The sequence below is a fragment of the Oryza glaberrima genome, chromosome 10, assembly GCF_000147395.1.
Source record: "Oryza glaberrima chromosome 10, OglaRS2, whole genome shotgun sequence".
Lineage (NCBI taxonomy): Eukaryota > Viridiplantae > Streptophyta > Magnoliopsida > Poales > Poaceae > Oryza > Oryza glaberrima.
The window spans coordinates 18554190-18572722 of record NC_068335.1 but is presented as its reverse complement, the minus strand read 5'-3'; the positions used below and the strand labels follow the sequence as shown (position 1 = coordinate 18572722).

At 41.4% G+C, this 18533-nt stretch overlaps 2 protein-coding genes and 2 pseudogenes across 2 annotated transcripts; 1 reads left to right on the top strand and 3 right to left on the bottom strand.

The window, feature by feature from the left end:
* Nucleotides 1–1915: 1915 nt before the first annotated feature.
* LOC127753214 (transcription factor MYB30-like) lies at nucleotides 1916–3678 on the top strand (annotated as a pseudogene).
* Nucleotides 3679–6566: 2888 nt separating this feature from the next.
* On the bottom strand, nucleotides 6567–7936 carry LOC127752807 (protein Rf1, mitochondrial-like; annotated as a pseudogene).
* A 544-nt stretch (nucleotides 7937–8480) lies between these two features.
* LOC127752806 (protein NEOXANTHIN-DEFICIENT 1) lies at nucleotides 8481–11857 on the bottom strand. Its single transcript, XM_052278220.1, has 9 exons — nucleotides 11484–11857; nucleotides 11250–11397; nucleotides 11113–11159; nucleotides 10446–10500; nucleotides 10313–10351; nucleotides 10028–10199; nucleotides 9514–9571; nucleotides 9281–9337; nucleotides 8481–9079 (listed from the first exon to the last, which is right to left on the bottom strand). The coding sequence occupies exons 1-9, from the start codon at nucleotides 11561–11563 to the stop codon at nucleotides 8827–8829; spliced, it is 909 nt and encodes a 302-aa protein (XP_052134180.1). The 5' UTR covers nucleotides 11564–11857; the 3' UTR covers nucleotides 8481–8826.
* A 3594-nt stretch (nucleotides 11858–15451) lies between these two features.
* On the bottom strand, nucleotides 15452–17818 carry LOC127752805 (protein Rf1, mitochondrial-like). Its single transcript, XM_052278219.1, has 2 exons — nucleotides 15688–17818; nucleotides 15452–15549 (listed from the first exon to the last, which is right to left on the bottom strand). The coding sequence occupies exon 1, from the start codon at nucleotides 17545–17547 to the stop codon at nucleotides 16027–16029; it is 1521 nt and encodes a 506-aa protein (XP_052134179.1). The 5' UTR covers nucleotides 17548–17818; the 3' UTR covers nucleotides 15452–15549; nucleotides 15688–16026.
* Between the last annotated feature and the right edge of the window lie 715 nt (nucleotides 17819–18533).

Genomic DNA, 18533 nt, shown 5'->3' with positions numbered 1-18533 from the left:
ACTAGGGTTCACAAAGTTGCAAGCACCGAAGACTCCATCAGGTGATCTACTATTTTAATAAATTGTTAATTTAACTTTGGGATGGCTCAATTAGACAATTACTCTGCTTTAAAGAACCGAGCCTAATTAGGGGCGCTATAATCCAGTTTCATTATTATGGAATTAACATTGAGTATTTCATTATTTTTAGTTTGAGTACTTCATCAAGTTAAGTGCCCTCAACTGTTAAGTAGTGAAATATGATTTGTGAGCGTTCATATGTAGTAATGAAACCCCATTTATTTAATAGGATCTACTATAACTTGCTACATTAGTTGTTCTTGTGCTAACATGTGTATAGTTGTAATCCCTGGTCCAAATGCAATAAGAATGATAACTATATATGTGGTGTCATGTGAAAGATAGGTTAGGTCTTAACCCATTGTAAAACTTTGGTTATTAAAGATCGTCCAAAGTAAGATTCTCTCCACATTATTTTAGTTTACTACTACTCCACTAGCTTAGATGCTCATAGCTTGTAACCAAAAACTCTCCATAATTTCTTTTTTTAAAAAAAAAACTCTCCACAATGGTTTATTTGGCGATTTGGAGAGCATATGATTTTTTTTGCAAGCTTCGAGACTGTATTATCCTGTCTATTGCCCCGTGATAGACTGGTAATAGACCTTGTTTACTTAATATTTCAAAATAAATTAAACATATGCAGGAGTAATCGTCTGTCGGAAAGATTTTGATGGTGAAGCCGAAAGGTGTTTCAGAAAAGAAAGAAAGAACGAAAGGATGATGTTACTTCATATTGAGTATCTCACTCTCAACAGTCACCTCCTGTTATGTAACTAATGCACCTACCTAGGCCTAGCAGAAGGCAAAAATAGAAAAAACTTTTGCCCCATTATTTACTTGCTGGGTTTTATTAGCCGTAGCAAATTTTAAATTTTGGAACTTAAGTATAAAGTTATTTTTAATGTTTTCTATGGTACTTTGTTTTTAGCTTTGGATTTTTTTTAATCAAATGCTTTCGCCCATCTTTACTAACAAAACATAACGATTGTTCTTTTAGCATTGGATTTTAAATAAACAAGCAGATATAAAAGTTTTATGCGTTCGTTCATTTCTCCACGGGTTATCAGCCACAGAGCGATCGATCAGAGTGAATTAATAGGAAATTCTATTGCATCAAAATTTTATTTACCTGAATGCCGTTTTTCTTTTATCTTTTTACCACTCTCTCTTTTACGCTTTAAACTTTCATTTCAACCCCTTTGCTCTCTCACTCTTTTCAGAATAAGGAATCGTTGGTTAAATAGTAGTAGCAGCAGTATAAGACAAGGCAATAAAAACAGACAAGAGGTAGAAATACAGTAAAATGGACAAACTAGCCATCATCACAGGTTCAGTACAAGGAGCAGTATTTATAAGGACTATATATCACTATGCTCCCAGTGAATTCTTGAGGCCCTCTTGGAGACAAGCAAATTTGATAAAGAAAACACTAGCCTTTGTCTGAAAATATTTTAGTACTAGTGAAAAGGAACAATGAAGAAGGGAAAATGGTCCAAGGAAGAGGACGATTTGATCAAAAACCACATGGAGAAGTATGGCATTGGCCGTAGTTGGCAGGCACTGTCTGATGCTTTAGGTTTGTTTTTTTTTTTTTTCACCCCTTGATGCATACACACTGTTCTGAACATTGGTATTAACATTAACAAATTGATGTGCTCCCATCATAAACTAAAACGAAAAGAAAAACTTGCTTATGTGAAAATTGTGTTTTTTTAATCAAATCGTCCTCTTCATTGGAGCATTTTATTGTAGTCAAGTAACCTCTTGCAAATGATCTGCTGTTGCTGTCTAGATCAGTTAATCTTCTGTTTAGGGTAATAGAAAATAGTAGGTAGGTAACCCTGTTCTACTGCATGTTATTTACTGTAAAAATGGAAGGCATGTGCAGTTACTTGACTACAATAATTTGTGCAACTTTTATGATCTCAACAGTTTATATTAGTTGCAGAAAACACTACAAAAATTCTGTTTTTATTACTAGTAGCCCCATTATTTATTTATTTGATCAATCCTCTAACTGTACAGTTTCTTATTAATTTTTTAGACAAGAAATATTTCTGTTAGGAGTTTAACTGCTATCTATTCTCTTCTGATTCTCTCAGAAAACCATCACTATATCGTTTGCTCATATCTGACTTGATCATGGCAATGTATGAAACAAGTGTTTTTTTTTTTCCGATGGTTCGCAGGGCTGCAGAGGTGTGGCCGGAGCTGCCGTTCCCGGTGGCTGAACTACCTTCGGCCGGGGCTGAAGCACGGCGACTTCTCGCCGGCGGAGGAGAGGATCATCTGCAAGATGTACAGCAAGAAGGGAAGCAGGTCAGTGAGCCAGCCTCATGTATCCACTTCTGTTGTTCATAATCTGAGAATTGTTGATTGTTTCAACATTGTCTGCAAGAACTGCACTGTTTTACTCACTGATTTGATTTGATTTGATTGGTCTCATGTTATATTTAGCTGAGATTTCGGATCAAATGATCTGTAAATTTGTTTATCACTTCTGTTCATCGGGATATGAGAAATTGAGAATTCTTGATTGTTCAACATTGTCTGCAAGAACTGCACTCTTTTACTCACTGATTTGATTTGATTTGGTTGCTCTCATGTTATATTTAGCTGAGATTTCTGATCAAATGATCTGTAAATTTTGTTTATCAATGATCTGCTAGTGATGAATAATGCTTCAAAATCTGCCTGCTTCGCTTTGTTGCATCACTGACACAAGTTGCGAATTGTTTTTTGGTTGCCATTGTTGATGGACGCAGCTGGTCGGCCATCGCCGCGCAGCTGCCGGGGAGGACGGACCTCGCCGTCAAGAACTACTGGAACAGCACGCTCAAGAAGAGGTTCCCGGCGGCGGCGGCGGCGAGGAGCACCGCCGCCGCGCGCCGCAGGCACCGCCCCGCCGCCAGCGCCACCACATCGTCCGACGACGACGACGACGTCGACGTCGACGACGCGACCCCGCCCGGCCTCGCGCTGGTCGTCTACAGCGAGGGGAGCACCGCCGCCGCGGCGGCGGCCGGCGAGCTCGCTCCGTACTCCATCTCATCCCCGGCCGCCACTGCCGACGCGGCGGAAGAAGAAGAGCCGATCGCGGCCGTTCCGATCAGCACCTGCATCCTGGCACTGCCGCCGCCACCACCACCGCCACCGCCGCCGCCGAGCGATGCCACCGGCGGCGAGGTGAGCATCCCCTGCTTCCCCTTCTCGCCGCTGCCATTCATCGAGCCGGACTTGCCGGAGCTGACCTGGACGACCGACCTCGACGACATTACCGCCACCTTCGATGCCGCCGCCTGCCGCTACCCGAAGCGGCCGCATCCAATCACACCGGATTCGCCTCGCCTTCCGAAGCTTCCCGCCATTGCCGGCTTCGACGACGTGCAGAGCTTCTTGTCTTGGTTCGATGACTGATAGTGTAGCAAGAAATGGCTCAGTTCTTGGTCGGAATTAACAGTAGCTGGTTTAGGAGGAGATTCATGGTTATCATTTGTGTAATCTGTTCGAAACTTTTTTAAAAAGTTTTTAAGGTTGTTTGTGTGGCTACTGGCTACGTGATTATCTAAGAACTATCGGTTGATCTAATCATTATCTGTGAACTTGCTGGTTGCGAAGGTGAACCAAATGATTTAGTTTTTTAGCATAAATTTGTCGCAAATTTGTTTTATAATTTAACCAAAAGCTTTTTTGAAAAATTGAAAATAAAATCATCTGTAGCATATGCCTACGGTATAATACGTCGCCGTTTCTGCTTGCTCGTGCCACCGCAGCGCCTCCCGCCGCCGCCGCCGACCGATGCCTCGCCGGTCGCCGCTGCCTCTACTCTACTACTCCTCCTCCTCCCCTTTCACCGCTTCATTGGCGGTGCTCGCGGCGTGACCCCGAGCTCGGAGCTGACGTCTCAGCGCTGCTGCTCCGCGGACGGCTCGGCGCGCGCCAACTGTTCGACGAATTGCCCCACCGAGTCCGGTGGCGCCGCGGCTACCTTCGCGCCGCCTTCGCTGCCTCCGTCTCCAACCTCAACGCGCGAGACGGCCACAGGGGAGGTAGGTTTCGATGATCTCATCACCTGGGGCGATCGATCGATCTCAGCTCGTCGGCTTCCGATCTCGCGTGTGACGCCTGGACCTCTCGTCGCTTTGGTTTTGGTTGCATTTTAAGAGCTTTGTTTAATTTTTTTTTCTTGCAGTGAAAGCAGAGGCTATGAAATCATCGGCGCAATGAAGTAATCACTCCTGTCAATGGTGATTGATTCAGCAATGCTGCTATCTTGCGAGAAGTCAATCCGTTTCTCGATGAAATATTGCTTTGGTCTGAAAGGTTAGACAAACATTATCCTCTTGTTACAGATTCCAAACAGGTTTCTTTTCATGGTTTAATCCTGCTGACACATGTGGTTACTGGCTACATGATACAATAGCTGCCAATGAATGCCAAGGTTGGATGGTTACAAACTGCATCTGAACTTGAAATTGAACCACTGACTGTTGGTGCAAACCTAGAGTTTCTATTATGTTTAATTGGTATAGGACATGTTTTATGATCCAATCTTTTATTTTTACTGGTTCATAAAAGTGTACCTGGTGCCAAACTTCAAAAAAAAAAAAAAGGTAAAAGTGTACCTGCCTTATCTGCCAGTGTCGTATCCAGTACAGAGAGAGAGGAAACACATTGTATTGAGCAAGCAGCTCTGTCAGTGTCAATAACCATACTACTGAAATCTATTTTCACAGAGTACAAGTGTGCTGATGATATATAATGGTAGATACCATAGGTTATTGGTGAGAAAATCTTTTAACTTTGGAATTTCTGTTTGTGCATACTTCATTAACTGTACTATCTCTATTGTCCTGTTGCTGTAAAACTCGTTGATCATTTTATTAAAAAAATATTTTTAAAAAGCTAGCCCTGAATACCTCATTGGATTAAAAAAGGTGTTCATGTTTGTTCTCTTTCTCTGGTGCTGAAGCTGAAAGCATGTTCTCCACATTTTTGGCCAACCTATAAATTAACCAAGTTATCGAATGCAATATATCTTAGAGAGGACAACTAGATGGTGCAAATATGGTACTCCCTCCATTTTTTAATAGATGACGCCGTTGACTTTTTCTCACATGTTTGACCATTCGTCTTATTCAAAAATTTTATGCAAATGTATAAGATATTAATCACACTTAAAGTACTATAAGTGATAAAACAACTCATAACAAAATAAATTATAATTACGTAAGTTTTTTGAATAAGACGAATGGTCAAACATGTGAGAAAAAGTCAACGGCGTCATCTATTAAAAAACGGAGGTAGTATTTTGTTACGTCAAATGTAACATGTGAATGCCATTTTTATTTTACCTTTTAACCTTTACAGCCTCATCATATATAGAGTTGTTTGCCAATTTCTTCCTCTTTACCATTCCTTTTCTTCATCCCTTCTCTCCTATGAGAATGAGGAATCGTTGGTTGTAGCATAAGACAAACCAATAAAATAAAAAAAGAGGAAGATATATTACTGCATGGTAAAATAGACAAGTTAGTCACCATCATGCATTAGGTGACTAGGTGTTACTCCTTGGAAGCAGTATTATTTATAACATAAGGCAGGCCTCATCACTCTCATTTGAATTGTTTAGCACCAGACAAGCAAAGGCTATATATTTAGTAATCAATAGTAAAAGGAAAAATGAGGAAGGGAAGTTGGTCCAAAGAAGATTACTATTTGATGAAAAATCACATTGAGAAGTATGGCATGAGCCATAGTTGGCAGAGGCTGTCTGAAATTTTGGGTTCGATTTTTTCACCTCTCACATGCATATAAATCATTTTCCAATACTATCATTCATCTAAACTGATATAATATCATATTTGATAGAAAAGAAAATCGGTCTATTGGAAAAAGTAATATCATTACTTCTTCAGCGGCTTTCTGATCCATGTTGCTCATCAGAAGTCATTGTCGTTATTTCTACATTCTTCTGGTTAGGATCAAATAACATTTATTTTCGAAGATTGAAGGCATTTGCAGTTACTCGAGTTCAGAGATTTGTCCAGGTTTCTTTTATGATCTCATTAGTTTATCTTAGTCTCAGGAAATATGTATGGAGGTCTAGTATTTCCCCTGAAAATAATTTGGATTCTTTTGTCAACTTTGGACAAGCTAATGTTTTTATTTGGATTTAACTGATATGATCAAAGTGCTGTATGCCCTCTTCCTGGCTCATTTTTTACAAATAAAAAATATTCCATCCGTTTTATATTATAAGTCGTTTTTATTTTTTTAAATCAAATTTCTTTAAGTTTAACCAAGTTTATTCTAGAAAACTATAGCAACAATTATAGCACCAAATTAGTTTTATTATATCTAATATGAAACATATTTGGATAAATTCTTTGTTTTGCGTTGAAAAAATATTACTATATTTTTATTTATAAATTTGGTCTAATCTAAAGAAGTTTGATTTATAAAAAAAAATCAAAACGACTTATAATACGAAATGAAGGTAATACTGTCTCTTGTTGCAATGAGGAGGTTATCTTTCGATCTTCTCTAAATGAACTAAGCGATCACAGCTCTAAATTTTAGATGGGACGGAGATGAAGATGCTCGATAAAAATAACCGAACAAACACATATAGTAGCATATTAATATTAAGCACAAAAGAACATCAAAAATAAAAAAAATAGAGTATAATTCCCGAGTCACCTAACCCTAGCTACGAGAGCCAAGATAGGCTTATATACACGAGCAAAACAGTTCTGTTTTTGCTCATCCGGTTGAGCTTGTACTTCAGAGCCTTTGCTGCTGATCCTGGTCTCCGAATCTTAGCAGGCCTTACTGGACACATTCTGCACAAGAGAAAACTCTGTTTAGGAAGGTGATTGCAAGGTAAAGATTAGACGAAAAACATTCACTGCTGGGGCGTGGATGGATCCCAGTGATACAAAATGTGTGTTTCCTAATGTTCAAATGTTCAGAGACGGTTTTTTTTTTTTTGGATAGAGAGGTTAGTTATGTCATCACCTGCAGCCTCCTCCATCATCAGCCATGTTCATGTGGAGCAGCTCAAGAGCTTCTTGGCTTCTGTTCTCATCACACAGCCCCCTGAGAAGAACATTGTAGGAGAAGACATTGGTATGCAACCGAGCTCGATCATTCTGCAGAGCACTATGTCTATTTCGTCGTTCGTCCTCTTGTCGGCACAGAGGCCCTTGAGAAGAGGATTAATGGTGATGGCTTCCACTCTAAATCCCTTCTTGACGACATTGCCCAAGGCCGCGAAACCGAGGTCCAAGCGGCCCGCACGGCAGCAGCAGCCGATGAGGATGCCATAGGTGTGCACGGTGGGAGGAGTTACCTTGCCGGCGCCGGCTCGGGCCATGCGGTTGAAGCGGGACACAGCGGCCGCGGGGATGTAGCGCGCGACGTCGGCGAGAGCGAGCGCCGTTCAAGCTGTACATCGAGGCGCCGCTGCCTTGCCGGAGCAATTCGTCGAACACGTGGCGTGCGTCCTCGGCGCCACCGCCACAGACTGCACCCTCCGAGCGAGGGGTCGCGCCCACGGAGCGAGGGCCACCGGCGGAGCGCGCTCGGCTCGGGTGGGTACGCGGCTTGCCATGGCGCAGCCTGAAGGACATGAGTCAGCTGCAGCAACCGGCGGCAGCGCTGAGTTTACTCACACCAGGAAGGAGTCGGAGGGAGGCAAGGAAGGAAGGGAGGAGCTAACCAGCGCGCGAAGGAATGGCGTATGCCGGTCTTGTGTTCGCGATGGCCTCCGCCGCCGGCGGCGACGGCGGCGGCGGCGGCGGCGGGATGCGGTGCTGTGTGTTTTGGCTTCGCGTTTTGCGCAGAGCAATTTGGATGGCAATTTCACTTGCAAAATTATGTTTAACGGAAAAGGTTATTCTTCAAAACTTTAACCTCCAATACTTCGTAATGCGTAAGATACTTCTCAATCCAAATCACTGCAACTATGTCCTGTTCTAATTTGATTTGATTTGATATTTTTAAGATTACACTTTGATAGTGGTTTCGATATATCGCTGAAAAAAAAGAAATATTTTTTCTTGCAGTGAAAGCAGAGGTGCAGTGAAGTAACCACTCCTGTCAATGGTGATTCAGCGATTCTTGCAAAATAGTCAGTTTAAATGTTACTTTGCTCTGAAAATTTAGACAAACATTCTTCCTGTTACAGATTGAAAACAGGTTATCTTCATGTTTCAATCCAGCTGACACATTTTTTACTTGCACAACTTCCTGGTTCATAGAAGTGTATCTGGCAACGTTCAAAACTTCAAATTATCGAAGTACTGGAGTACCTTCCGTTAATTTCTGGGCACTGTACTTTAGCCATATTTGTAATTTTTCACACAAAAGCATCCGGGAAATTAAAGATTTTCTTCTGGTTAACTTCCTAAAAGTTTGTTAAATCGTGCACTTGCATACCTGCACTTATTTTCATTGAAGAAACATTACTGCAACTGTTATGTACATATAGCTGTATATCTGTTTTCAAATTATACCAAACTTTCAACTCAGCAAGTACTTTGCATATTCAACACAATTTCTTTAGACCCTTCACTCCAAGAAAAACATAAGCAAGAGATGATACACATCCATCTCCCTTCCTTACTAGCAAGAGAGAAAAAAAAATGATGGTAAAAACCCAACTAGAAATTGTAAAAACTCATCAAACAACCAGGTCAAAAGTGGTCAAAACTCCTGGTTTGTGAGCCATGGTACATTGGTACATAACCCACATCAAATTCATGTACTGGAGTACCTGACTTCCTTTTTCTTGGAGTGTGGGATGACGATTTTCGGAGCATCAACGTGCATCTCCAGAGAGTTGAACTCCAGAGCCAAGATAGGCTTAGATAACAAGACCATAACGGTATGTTTTTGCGCATCCGGTTCAGCTAATACTTCCGAGCCTTTGCTGCTGATCTTGCCATCAGGACACTCCTGTGGTTCAGTAATTCTTGGTCTCCAAATCTTAGCAGGCCTTACCGGGCGCACTCTGCACAAGAGAAGACTGTTTAGGAAGGTGATTGCCAGGTAAAAATATTAGAACTATAGACTCTAGAACAACAACAATGTATTTGCTTGGACATAATGCAACAATTGTGAAAAAATTCACTGCTGGGCATGGATGGATCACGTTCACAGGTATATAAAACGTGTGTTTGATGATGTCTAGAGAGGTTAGGTATGTCATCACCTGCATTCCACTTGGCAAGAGTACTTGAGAAGATCAGGATGGTCCTCTATCTGTCCACTGAAATTCACAGTGCATGTCATGTTCGGTTTTGAGCTATTCGATAAAAGGTCTCTATTTTCAGAAAAAAAAATTGTCGCTGTAAAGAACACCACATATGGCTACTTCAGAGAGTGGAGGCTTTGGCAGTTTTCTTTTGGAAAACACGAATACCCTCCACTTGGTTTTGACCTAACCTGAAGCTTGGAAGAGACATTCTGATTGCTGGACCCATCCACTTGTGTTTATGCGACCCTGTTGACACTTTTGCATGATTAGAAAGTGAAAGAAAGCATTGAATCAACAAAGTGAAGCTTTAGTAACTTCCATTTTTGAGACATAAGGTTAGGCAGTTGCTATCCTATGGCCGTGTACACCCTTGTTGGTGTAGAGGCCGGATTTTAATCCATTATCTAAAAAAAGGGAGTTGCTATCCTAAAGACATTTTGGAATTCCACATGATATCCATTTCACAATTAGAACCCTGGAAATGAAGAATGAAGTCATTTGACGAATAGTAGTATGAAGAAGGTTTACTAATATAGAATTTGGTAGCTCTAAATAAGATGCAGACTTTTAAACCCAGGCAGTTTTAGTGAAAAGAACTAAAGGAGAGTAAGGTTTTTTTTTTTTAACTCCAACAGATAATTCAGTCATTCAGTAAAAAAGATCATGCTTGTTGATGCATTAAGCAGATAAGTTTCAACTCACCAGTAAGCGGTACACTAATGTTGCACAAATGTCTTGTACAAGAGCCCTTGGTCTCTGAGATCTCGATCTCACGGTCATTCCCTTGGTTGGAGACAGTTGAGCGCATTCCAAGCAAGCTCAGGAAGCTGTTTGATTTAACCAATGGCTTGTTTCTAAGCGCATCAGCTTCAGTCTAGCACATTCGAACAATGTCCAAGCAATATAAAAAGTTGTAGACAGCAAACATTTGACAAACCTAATCATGCAAGTACTCTAAACATTTGACAAACCTTATTTCCCAAGTACCTGTGAGAATGTAGCAACATGGCTTGGGAGACCTACTTCCTACAGGAATGACAATGGCACTGATCAGGGTAATAATATCAATGCAAATGGACATAGCATCACAAACAAACCAGAGAGGGGATCCCGGTGTCACCTTGCGACCATGCCGGCAGGCTTCGGCGCTGTTCACCAGCACTCTAGCAGCCCACCTGTGAACGAATTCAGAGACTTCAGACCAAACCAGCAGAGCACACAAGAACTTTTGATCAAATAATTAGATAGCATCACAACCCATCACACACACTCATGTCAAGCATCAACCACCAAGCAACTCATCTTAGGCATCCCCCTTGGGTATGGACATCTGAAACAAAGTTCAGAAAAGTAGCAAGTTTGCAAATTTTATCCATTTTTCAGCTGTCTGAAAAACCCACACTTCCCACATGCACATATTCCTTCCCAATAAAAATTGTCATCTTTTTTTTTTTCCTGAAACTTGGCCGTACCATACGGAGCAAGTACAGGGGAATCGAATCGAATCATGCAAACACCCAATAATTAAAAGGGTGCAGCAAAAGGAGAGCCCATATGCAAAGCCCTGTGCTCAAGTACAATCAACACTAATCAAGACGCGTTTTTTTATTGGCTTTTTTGAGGGACTCGATCACTCGAACCTGCCGCAATGCAAAGCTCGGGGATTATTTTCCCCCTAATCTAATGCAACTTGGCCAAGAACTCCACCCAATCAGGCAAGGGCAAAAGCACTAGCGGTGGACTCGATTAAACTAGGCCAAAAAGACGCAGCAATCTCGGCGACTCACGCGCAGGAGGTCGGCGGGTTCCACACGATGCCGGCGATCACCACGAGCTGCAAGGAGAGACAGCGAGAAATCCGATCAAGAAATTAACGGAGCGAGAGAGGGACAGATCGCCGGAGAAGGAGAAGGCGAGACGAGACCTCGTCGAACTTGCCGGCGGGGCTGTCGTCGTAGCGGGCGAGGAACATGCCGCCGAGGGTGTAGCCGAAGGCCTCCACGAGGCGGAGCTCCCTGGGCACGAACGCCCGCGCCGTCGCCGCCTTCACCAAATGCAGCTGGTACAATGCCCTGCCATAGTTGCCATTGCCCCCAACCATCAAATCAAGAATCAATCAAACGGAGGATGAGATCGCGATAGAGAGAGCCTTGCTTGCCTGCCCCTGAACACCCATGGCGGCCCGCGCCCGTACCCTGCAGCAGCAGCAGCCTCCTCTCTGCCACTGCCAGCCGCCATGGATGGCCACTGACTCAACACACTTCCTCCGCTGCCTCTGCAAGAATGCAGCTACTGCTACTACTAGTCTACTACCACCACCAAGAAAGGCACAGTGGGGGAGTGGATTGCAATAATAAAATAGTAGATGCAAGGAAGGAGATGGATGGATCGGGAAGGAGGAGAAGGTGATGAATGATGATGCACTGCCTGATGCTGGGATGCAAGATTGCAAAGGTAAGGAGTTGTTTAAACAAGTTATTTTCTTCTTCTTCTTCTTTTTTTTTTTTTTGGTTTGATGGTTTGTGCAAGGAGATCCCAAAACCTTATCCGGTGTACAGGGAGCACACGCGGCAATAGTTTAGAGGATGGGGGATCCGTGAGGGCCCCATCCATGGCTTTGTGATAATCCATGGTGTTTTAACTTCGATTGACTCTCGTATAGCACTTAGGCTGTGTTTAATTCGTGTGCAAAAATTTTTTTTAAGGATATGGATACATATTTGAAGTATTAAATGTAAACTAATACCAAAACAAATTACAGATTACGCCTGTAAACTGCGAGATGAATTTATTAAGCCTAATTAATCTATCATTAGCAAATGTTTACTGTAGCATCGCATTGTCAAATCATAGCGTAATTAGTCTCAAAAGATTCGTCTCGTGATTTACATGCAAATTGTGTAATTGATTTTTTTTTTCATATTTAATGCTCCATACATGTGTCCAAACATTTGATGAGACGGAAAAGTTGAAAGTTTGAAGAAAAAATTTTGAATCTAAACACGGCCTAACTCCATCGATTCCAAAATAGATGTCGTTGTGACGTTTTGATTTTTCTTTTCTTGCAATATTTGACCATTCATCTTATTTAGAAAAAATTAGTGTAAATATAAAAATATAAGTCATAAGACACAAACAAAACAAATAATAATTCCCTAATCTTTTGAATAAGACGAATGATCAAATATTACGAAAAAAAACTTAAAACGACGAGTATATTGGGATGGAGGTAGCACTAGTTGTTGACTTTTAAGACAAACAAATTTGAATTGTATAACTTTTTAAGATGATTTTGGAGTTTTTTTCTTTAGAGTCTATTTTACAACATTATCTTTTAAATTGCTAATAACTCGATATAAAAGATACCAATAAATTAACTATGATAGCTTCTTTCATCGTTACCTGGCTTATCAGCATAGCTAAAATGATCAGCTCCTTTGAAATACGGGAGTGAAAAAACACAGCAATACAGGAAATACACTAATATGACATGAATTCATGTACTACCTCGGTGGACAAATATAAGTACTCCAAGCGATTGAATTGTTTGGCTTTATACATCTGGTTGGATGTAGAGCCCGGGTTTACTCGTTTTCTAAAAAAAAGGATTGAAATTTGTCTACAAATATAATATTCTAAAGTACCTATCATTCAAATTTATTTTTATCTTATTCCTATCACCAGTCAAAGGATAATTTTCCAATGCTTTTCCTCTACTCCTTTTCTTTCGTAAACTTGTTAACTAGTAAAAATTTCAAAACGTCTTCTAATATAAAATGGAAGGAGCATTTGCGCCCTGCCAGTAGGGGTGGAAAAAAAAGCTTGGGCTCGTGAGCTCAGCTCGGGCTTGGCTCGAGCTCGCTTAGCTCGGCTCGGCATGAATGCCAAACGAGCCAAGCCCAAGCCTCCTTTTCAACTCGTTTCTGAAATGAGCCGAGCCTGATTTGGCTCGTGAGCCTAGGCCATCATGTATCTATATGGATGATTTTATTTTCTAGTGGAGTTATTATTTGTTAATATGTAATTTATTATCTATATTTTGATGAATTGAATATATAAAGTTATTTTAATTTTACATGTTGATGATTTGTTATTGCTTTTCTTAATGATTACAAATTATATAGCTTCAACGGAAGGCTCACAAGCCAGCTCGAGCTGGCTCGAGCCAGGAAACGAGCCGAGCCGAGCTCATGTTTTAGCTCGTTTTCCTAACCGAGCCGAGCCAAACCAAACCTAGCTTGTTGCGAGCCATGGCAAGCCGAGCCAAGCCATTGGCTTGGCACATTTCCACCCCTACTTGCCAGAACGTTTCTGAAGAAAAAAATGTATCGCAACGTATAGCAAAATACTAGAGTCAGATTGTCTGATTTCCCGGGGACAAAATCACAGGTAAACAGCAGCACACACTCAAAAAGATAGTGAGAGAGAACCACAAATACTGTAAAGCAAGCACTATTATTAGCGTGGAAGTTACTGTTTTAGGGCCACTCTACAATCATACTGCCTGTAGTATACTATTATCCTGTTCCATTTATCCTCTGTTGGACGGCTTTGCTTCTCTTGAATTGCCTCTTTGCAGATCAACTCATAATAATCCAAATCCAAAACAACCAGCATGTTTTTGCAAACGAGAGGCAGGTCTCAATTGGCGGGAGCACGAGCACTTCCTGACAAGAAATAAATTTGTAAATGTTTTATGACTTCGGCAGAATATTCATTCTCCCTCGGTGCAGCAGGCCAAGAAGATGTTCCCTGCAAATTCATGAAATGTCCAAGGAAAAATAGAAGTAGGATTAGCATTTTAACAAACAAATTTCAGGGGATGGTTCCATACTAGAACAATAGTACCAAATAAGTATCCCTTTCCTCACAAAAAGAAGAAGTATTCCTTTCAATCTCCTAATGCTGAGGGAAAGCTTTAGAAATTTTTCAACACAATACTTTTTCCTTACCCAAAAAAAAAAAGAAAAATCTGTATGACGATAAGAATCTTTTTTCTTTCCAGACCCAACAAAACATGGCCGAAGGAGCTTGCACAACCATTGATAATTTCATCAGAAGTTCAGAACCTTTGCAACAACCCTTGTTCTATAGGATTTACAGTTATTATCTGTCGCTCAAAGCACCAGGTGCTAAAAACCATTGGCCCAGATTATAGAAGCTAGCAAATCATGCTGTCATGCTTTCTGCCATGTTTAAGCAAGGTAGCTATCATGATACTGCAGTCCCAGAATCAATCTCAAAACCAGTTGAGCACAGGTTGAGGTTGCCAATTGTCAAACATCTGGAGCACTTCATGAACACTAGTATCTAGTAGTATTATTCTTTTTTTTACAAAGTTCTTCTAGAATAACTCTGTACATGACGATATCCAGTTAATTCCTAAAGCAGCAAATATCTGGTACTCTTCATCTTTGTAGCCACCGAGCCAGTTGTGAGACCAAATTGGGGATTAAAAATTGGCGCGAGCAGCTTAGACAGTTCACCTTACAGTGTAATGTTTTTTATTTTTTCCCTTTATTTTTGTTTTTTCCCCTCCAACCTAATGTTCACAATGCAACCTTGTCTTCCACAATTTCCATTAATGAGATGGCTACAAGGTAGAGCCACCTCTACCTTTTTACGTCAAAAATAGTCAGTTTAGTACAAAAAGCATTTCTTCATCAAACATTTCAAGTTTACCATATGCACATAGTATTAATATGTTGGAGATATGATGATCCAGTAGAATATCATTTTATACAACAAGATCTTGTTCCACAATGTTTTTTTTTTGGATAATTAAATACTGCATTTGTTGAATAACAATACTTCTATCATTTCTTCAGTGCGGAGAAAGGCAAACTAGTATAGACCCAACAATATTCATAATTGAACTCATGAAACCCTCTTGATTGAAACCTTGCTATTTATGCATACAGAGAAAAGAACCCTCCACTAGCAGGATTGTAGCAGACAACAATTCCAATTCAGAATTTCGTAGCTGCAAAAATCTTCAGCGGTTCCAATATTCTATAAATACTTGTACTTTTCAGGGGAAAACCTATGATATTCTTGGTGTTTGCCTCCAGAAAAAAAGATCTATAAAACAGGGAAACAGACCATGCTTTGAGAGAGAAGTGCTTATCATCAGTCATGGAGAGGTAAGCACCAGCTCTGCTTAGTGCACCTCTGTGAAACAGTCTGCTAACTATGCTATTTATCATACAGGGGAATCTTTGTCACTGCAAGTTTAGCAGATAATAAATTAGTTCTAACAAAGCTACAAAAAGTAGCAAAATTAGAGAACTATAATATCATCTGGGAATTTTTCTTCGAAGGGAATCAGATATAGTGTGACAAAAAAAAAGGGCAGTTTGTACCTAGCAATCCACATGTAACAGATAAAGGTGATCCCCAAACATAGAGTGGTCCAGAATTTCTTGTTTGTATTACTAATTCAGTGAGAAGGCCAACAATAGCCAGTTACAACTGCATAACTGTAGGCCATTTCAAACAGGATGGATTTCACTTCAGAGCAAAACTTTTCAGGGAGAAATTCCGTATGTTCGATTGAATTTCCTGCTTGAAATCAGCAAAATCAGCAAATCAACAGTCGAAGCTTCAACGGGGAGGTTATTTTGATCAATTTTGGACATGTAAACCCCAGCACTGCCTAGTGCCTACTTCCCCTTTTTGAAGTAACTTTGTAACTGTGCAATTTAGCATGCAGGAGTCGACACAGTACTACAGTCATTGTCCTCCATTGAAAGAAATAGATCATCCAATTCTTCTAGCAACCCCTGTTCTATAAGATCTTTTTTGCCACTTTTGATAATCTGTACATAGAATTCTTTTGCAGTAGCAGTTCTTCCTGTACGAAATAAACCTTGCAGCATTATGTTATATGTGATAAAATTAGGACTAACACCATTGCTCACCATCTCTTGGAAAAGTGCTAAAGCATTCTCCATCCTAGTAATTTTACAGTAGCCATTAATCAAAGTGCTATACGTAACACAATTAGGTTTCAATCCTTGCTGCCTCATTTTGCTAAATACAAGCATGGCCTCATCTACTTTTCCTTGCTTGGCGGATGCATATATTAGTGTGTTGAAGACATAATGATCGGGTTGCATATCACTTTGTACCATCAAATCAAAGAGACCATGCATCTCAACAAGAGCTCCTTCGATAGCATACCCATGAAGTAAGCTACTGTAGGTAGTAATATTAGGCTTTAGGCCCCTCTTGACCATAGAATCAAAAATCTTTCTAGCTTCTGTGCATCTTCCGTTCTTGCAGAGATAGTCCATCAACGAGCTATAAGTTACAACATTTGGTTCAACACCATTGCTGCACATCTTTTCTAGAAATTTAATAGCCTCTGTCAACTGCCCTGAAGAGCAAAATCCATGCACAAGACTAGTATACGTGAAGCAATTGGGTGTAACTCCATTCTTAACCATCCTATCGTGTACCTCCATGGCCTTGTCCATTGCTTGACCCTTGCATAGGGCAGCAATAATGGAGCTGTAAGTCACAACATTTGGCAAAATCCTCTGGTCAAGCATTTCACGGTATGTAGCGTAGGCTTTGTCCGGATCCCCTCCTTTCAAGAGGCCATCGATGACGGTGCTGTATGACACAACATTAGGTAAGCAGCCTCCTCCATCATCAGCCATCATGTGGAGCAGCTCGAGAGCTTCTTGGCTTCTGTTCTCATAACAGAGTCCCTTGAGAATAATGGTGTGGGAGAAGACATTTGGCACGCAGCCGAGCTCGGTCATTCCGCGGAGCACTATGTCCATTGCGTCGTCCGTCCTCTTGTCTGCACAGAGGCCCTTGAGCAGAGGATTAAAGATGATGGGTTCCACTCTGAATCCCTTCTTAACGACATGGCCCAAGGCCGCGAAACCGAGGTCTAAGCGGGCCGCACTGCAGCAGCAGCCGATGAGGATGCCATAGGTGTGCACGGTGGGAGTTACCATGCTGGCACCAGTTCGTGCCATGCGGTTGAAGCGGGACACAGCGGCCGCGGGGTTTTCGCGCGCGACGTAGGCGAGAGCGCCGTTCAAGCTGCGGATCGGGGCGCGGATGCCTCGCCGGAGCAATTCGTCGAACACGTCGAGTGCGTCCTCGGCGCCACCGCTCCCAACACGTGCTCGGTCTTGGATCGTACCCTCCGAGCGCGGGACGCCGCCGGCGCGGGCGCGGGCGCGGGCAGCGACGCGGCGTGCCATGTCCGGCCTGACGGACGGGCAAGGAAAGGTGGAAACCTGCGGCAGCGCTGAATAAATCACCCCGTGGTTTACTAGGAAACTAGGAACCAGAGGCAAAGGAAGGTGGAACTAACCAGCGCGCGAAGGAATGGCGAACGGATCAGCTGCTGGCGGCGGCGGAGGGGCGGCCTCGACGGCGACGGCCGACGAGCGCGGCTGCACGGGTGCGTCCGTTCGAGCAGTTGGCTTCGCGAAAGGCGCGGGAAGAAGACGACGAGAAGAGATCAATCAGATCAGCGTCTTATTTGTTCTTTTTTTTTTCTTTTTTCGGTTTCACATACATCTTGCTTCAACGAGTATTACTTGATTTGGGGTTACTCTTTTTTTTTCTATATGGGAAGCATGTTTTTATATTCCTTAAGTTACTTTTTTTTTCTAGCTACGAGTGGCATGTTTTTACTTGTTTTTTTTATACTGCAAATATTTCCAACTTTCTTTGTTGCTAATGTGGCATAATAATATTTCACTTGCAAAATTTTCTCAATTTTTTCATAGACTAGAAAAAATGCCCGTGCATTACAATGGGTAAAGTCTATTTTAATCTTGTTATTATTATATGGTTTAGTTAAAATGAAATTCACTATGGAGTTCGCTTGGATATATATATTTTTATAAAATAAATAAGCTGCAGTTAGAAGTCCGATTGTTTAAGTTAGCATGCGAGTTTTTTTTAAACAGATTTCTTATATGATTCTTTCTGTATTGCCAAAAGTGAACGATGTTAAAAACCGACTCAAATACGGATATGTATTTCTAAAAGCAAACGAATTTAAAAATCGTCTCGTACACGGATGACATACGAAAATACCAGTAAAAATATTTTCAATTTTTATAATAGTAGAGAAAAATGATGCCAACGAGAATGTCGCTCTTCGATCTCTCTGCTTCCTATCCCTACTCATCAATCCAAATTACTGCATCTCCGTCGTGTTTTAGTTTCTTTTTAA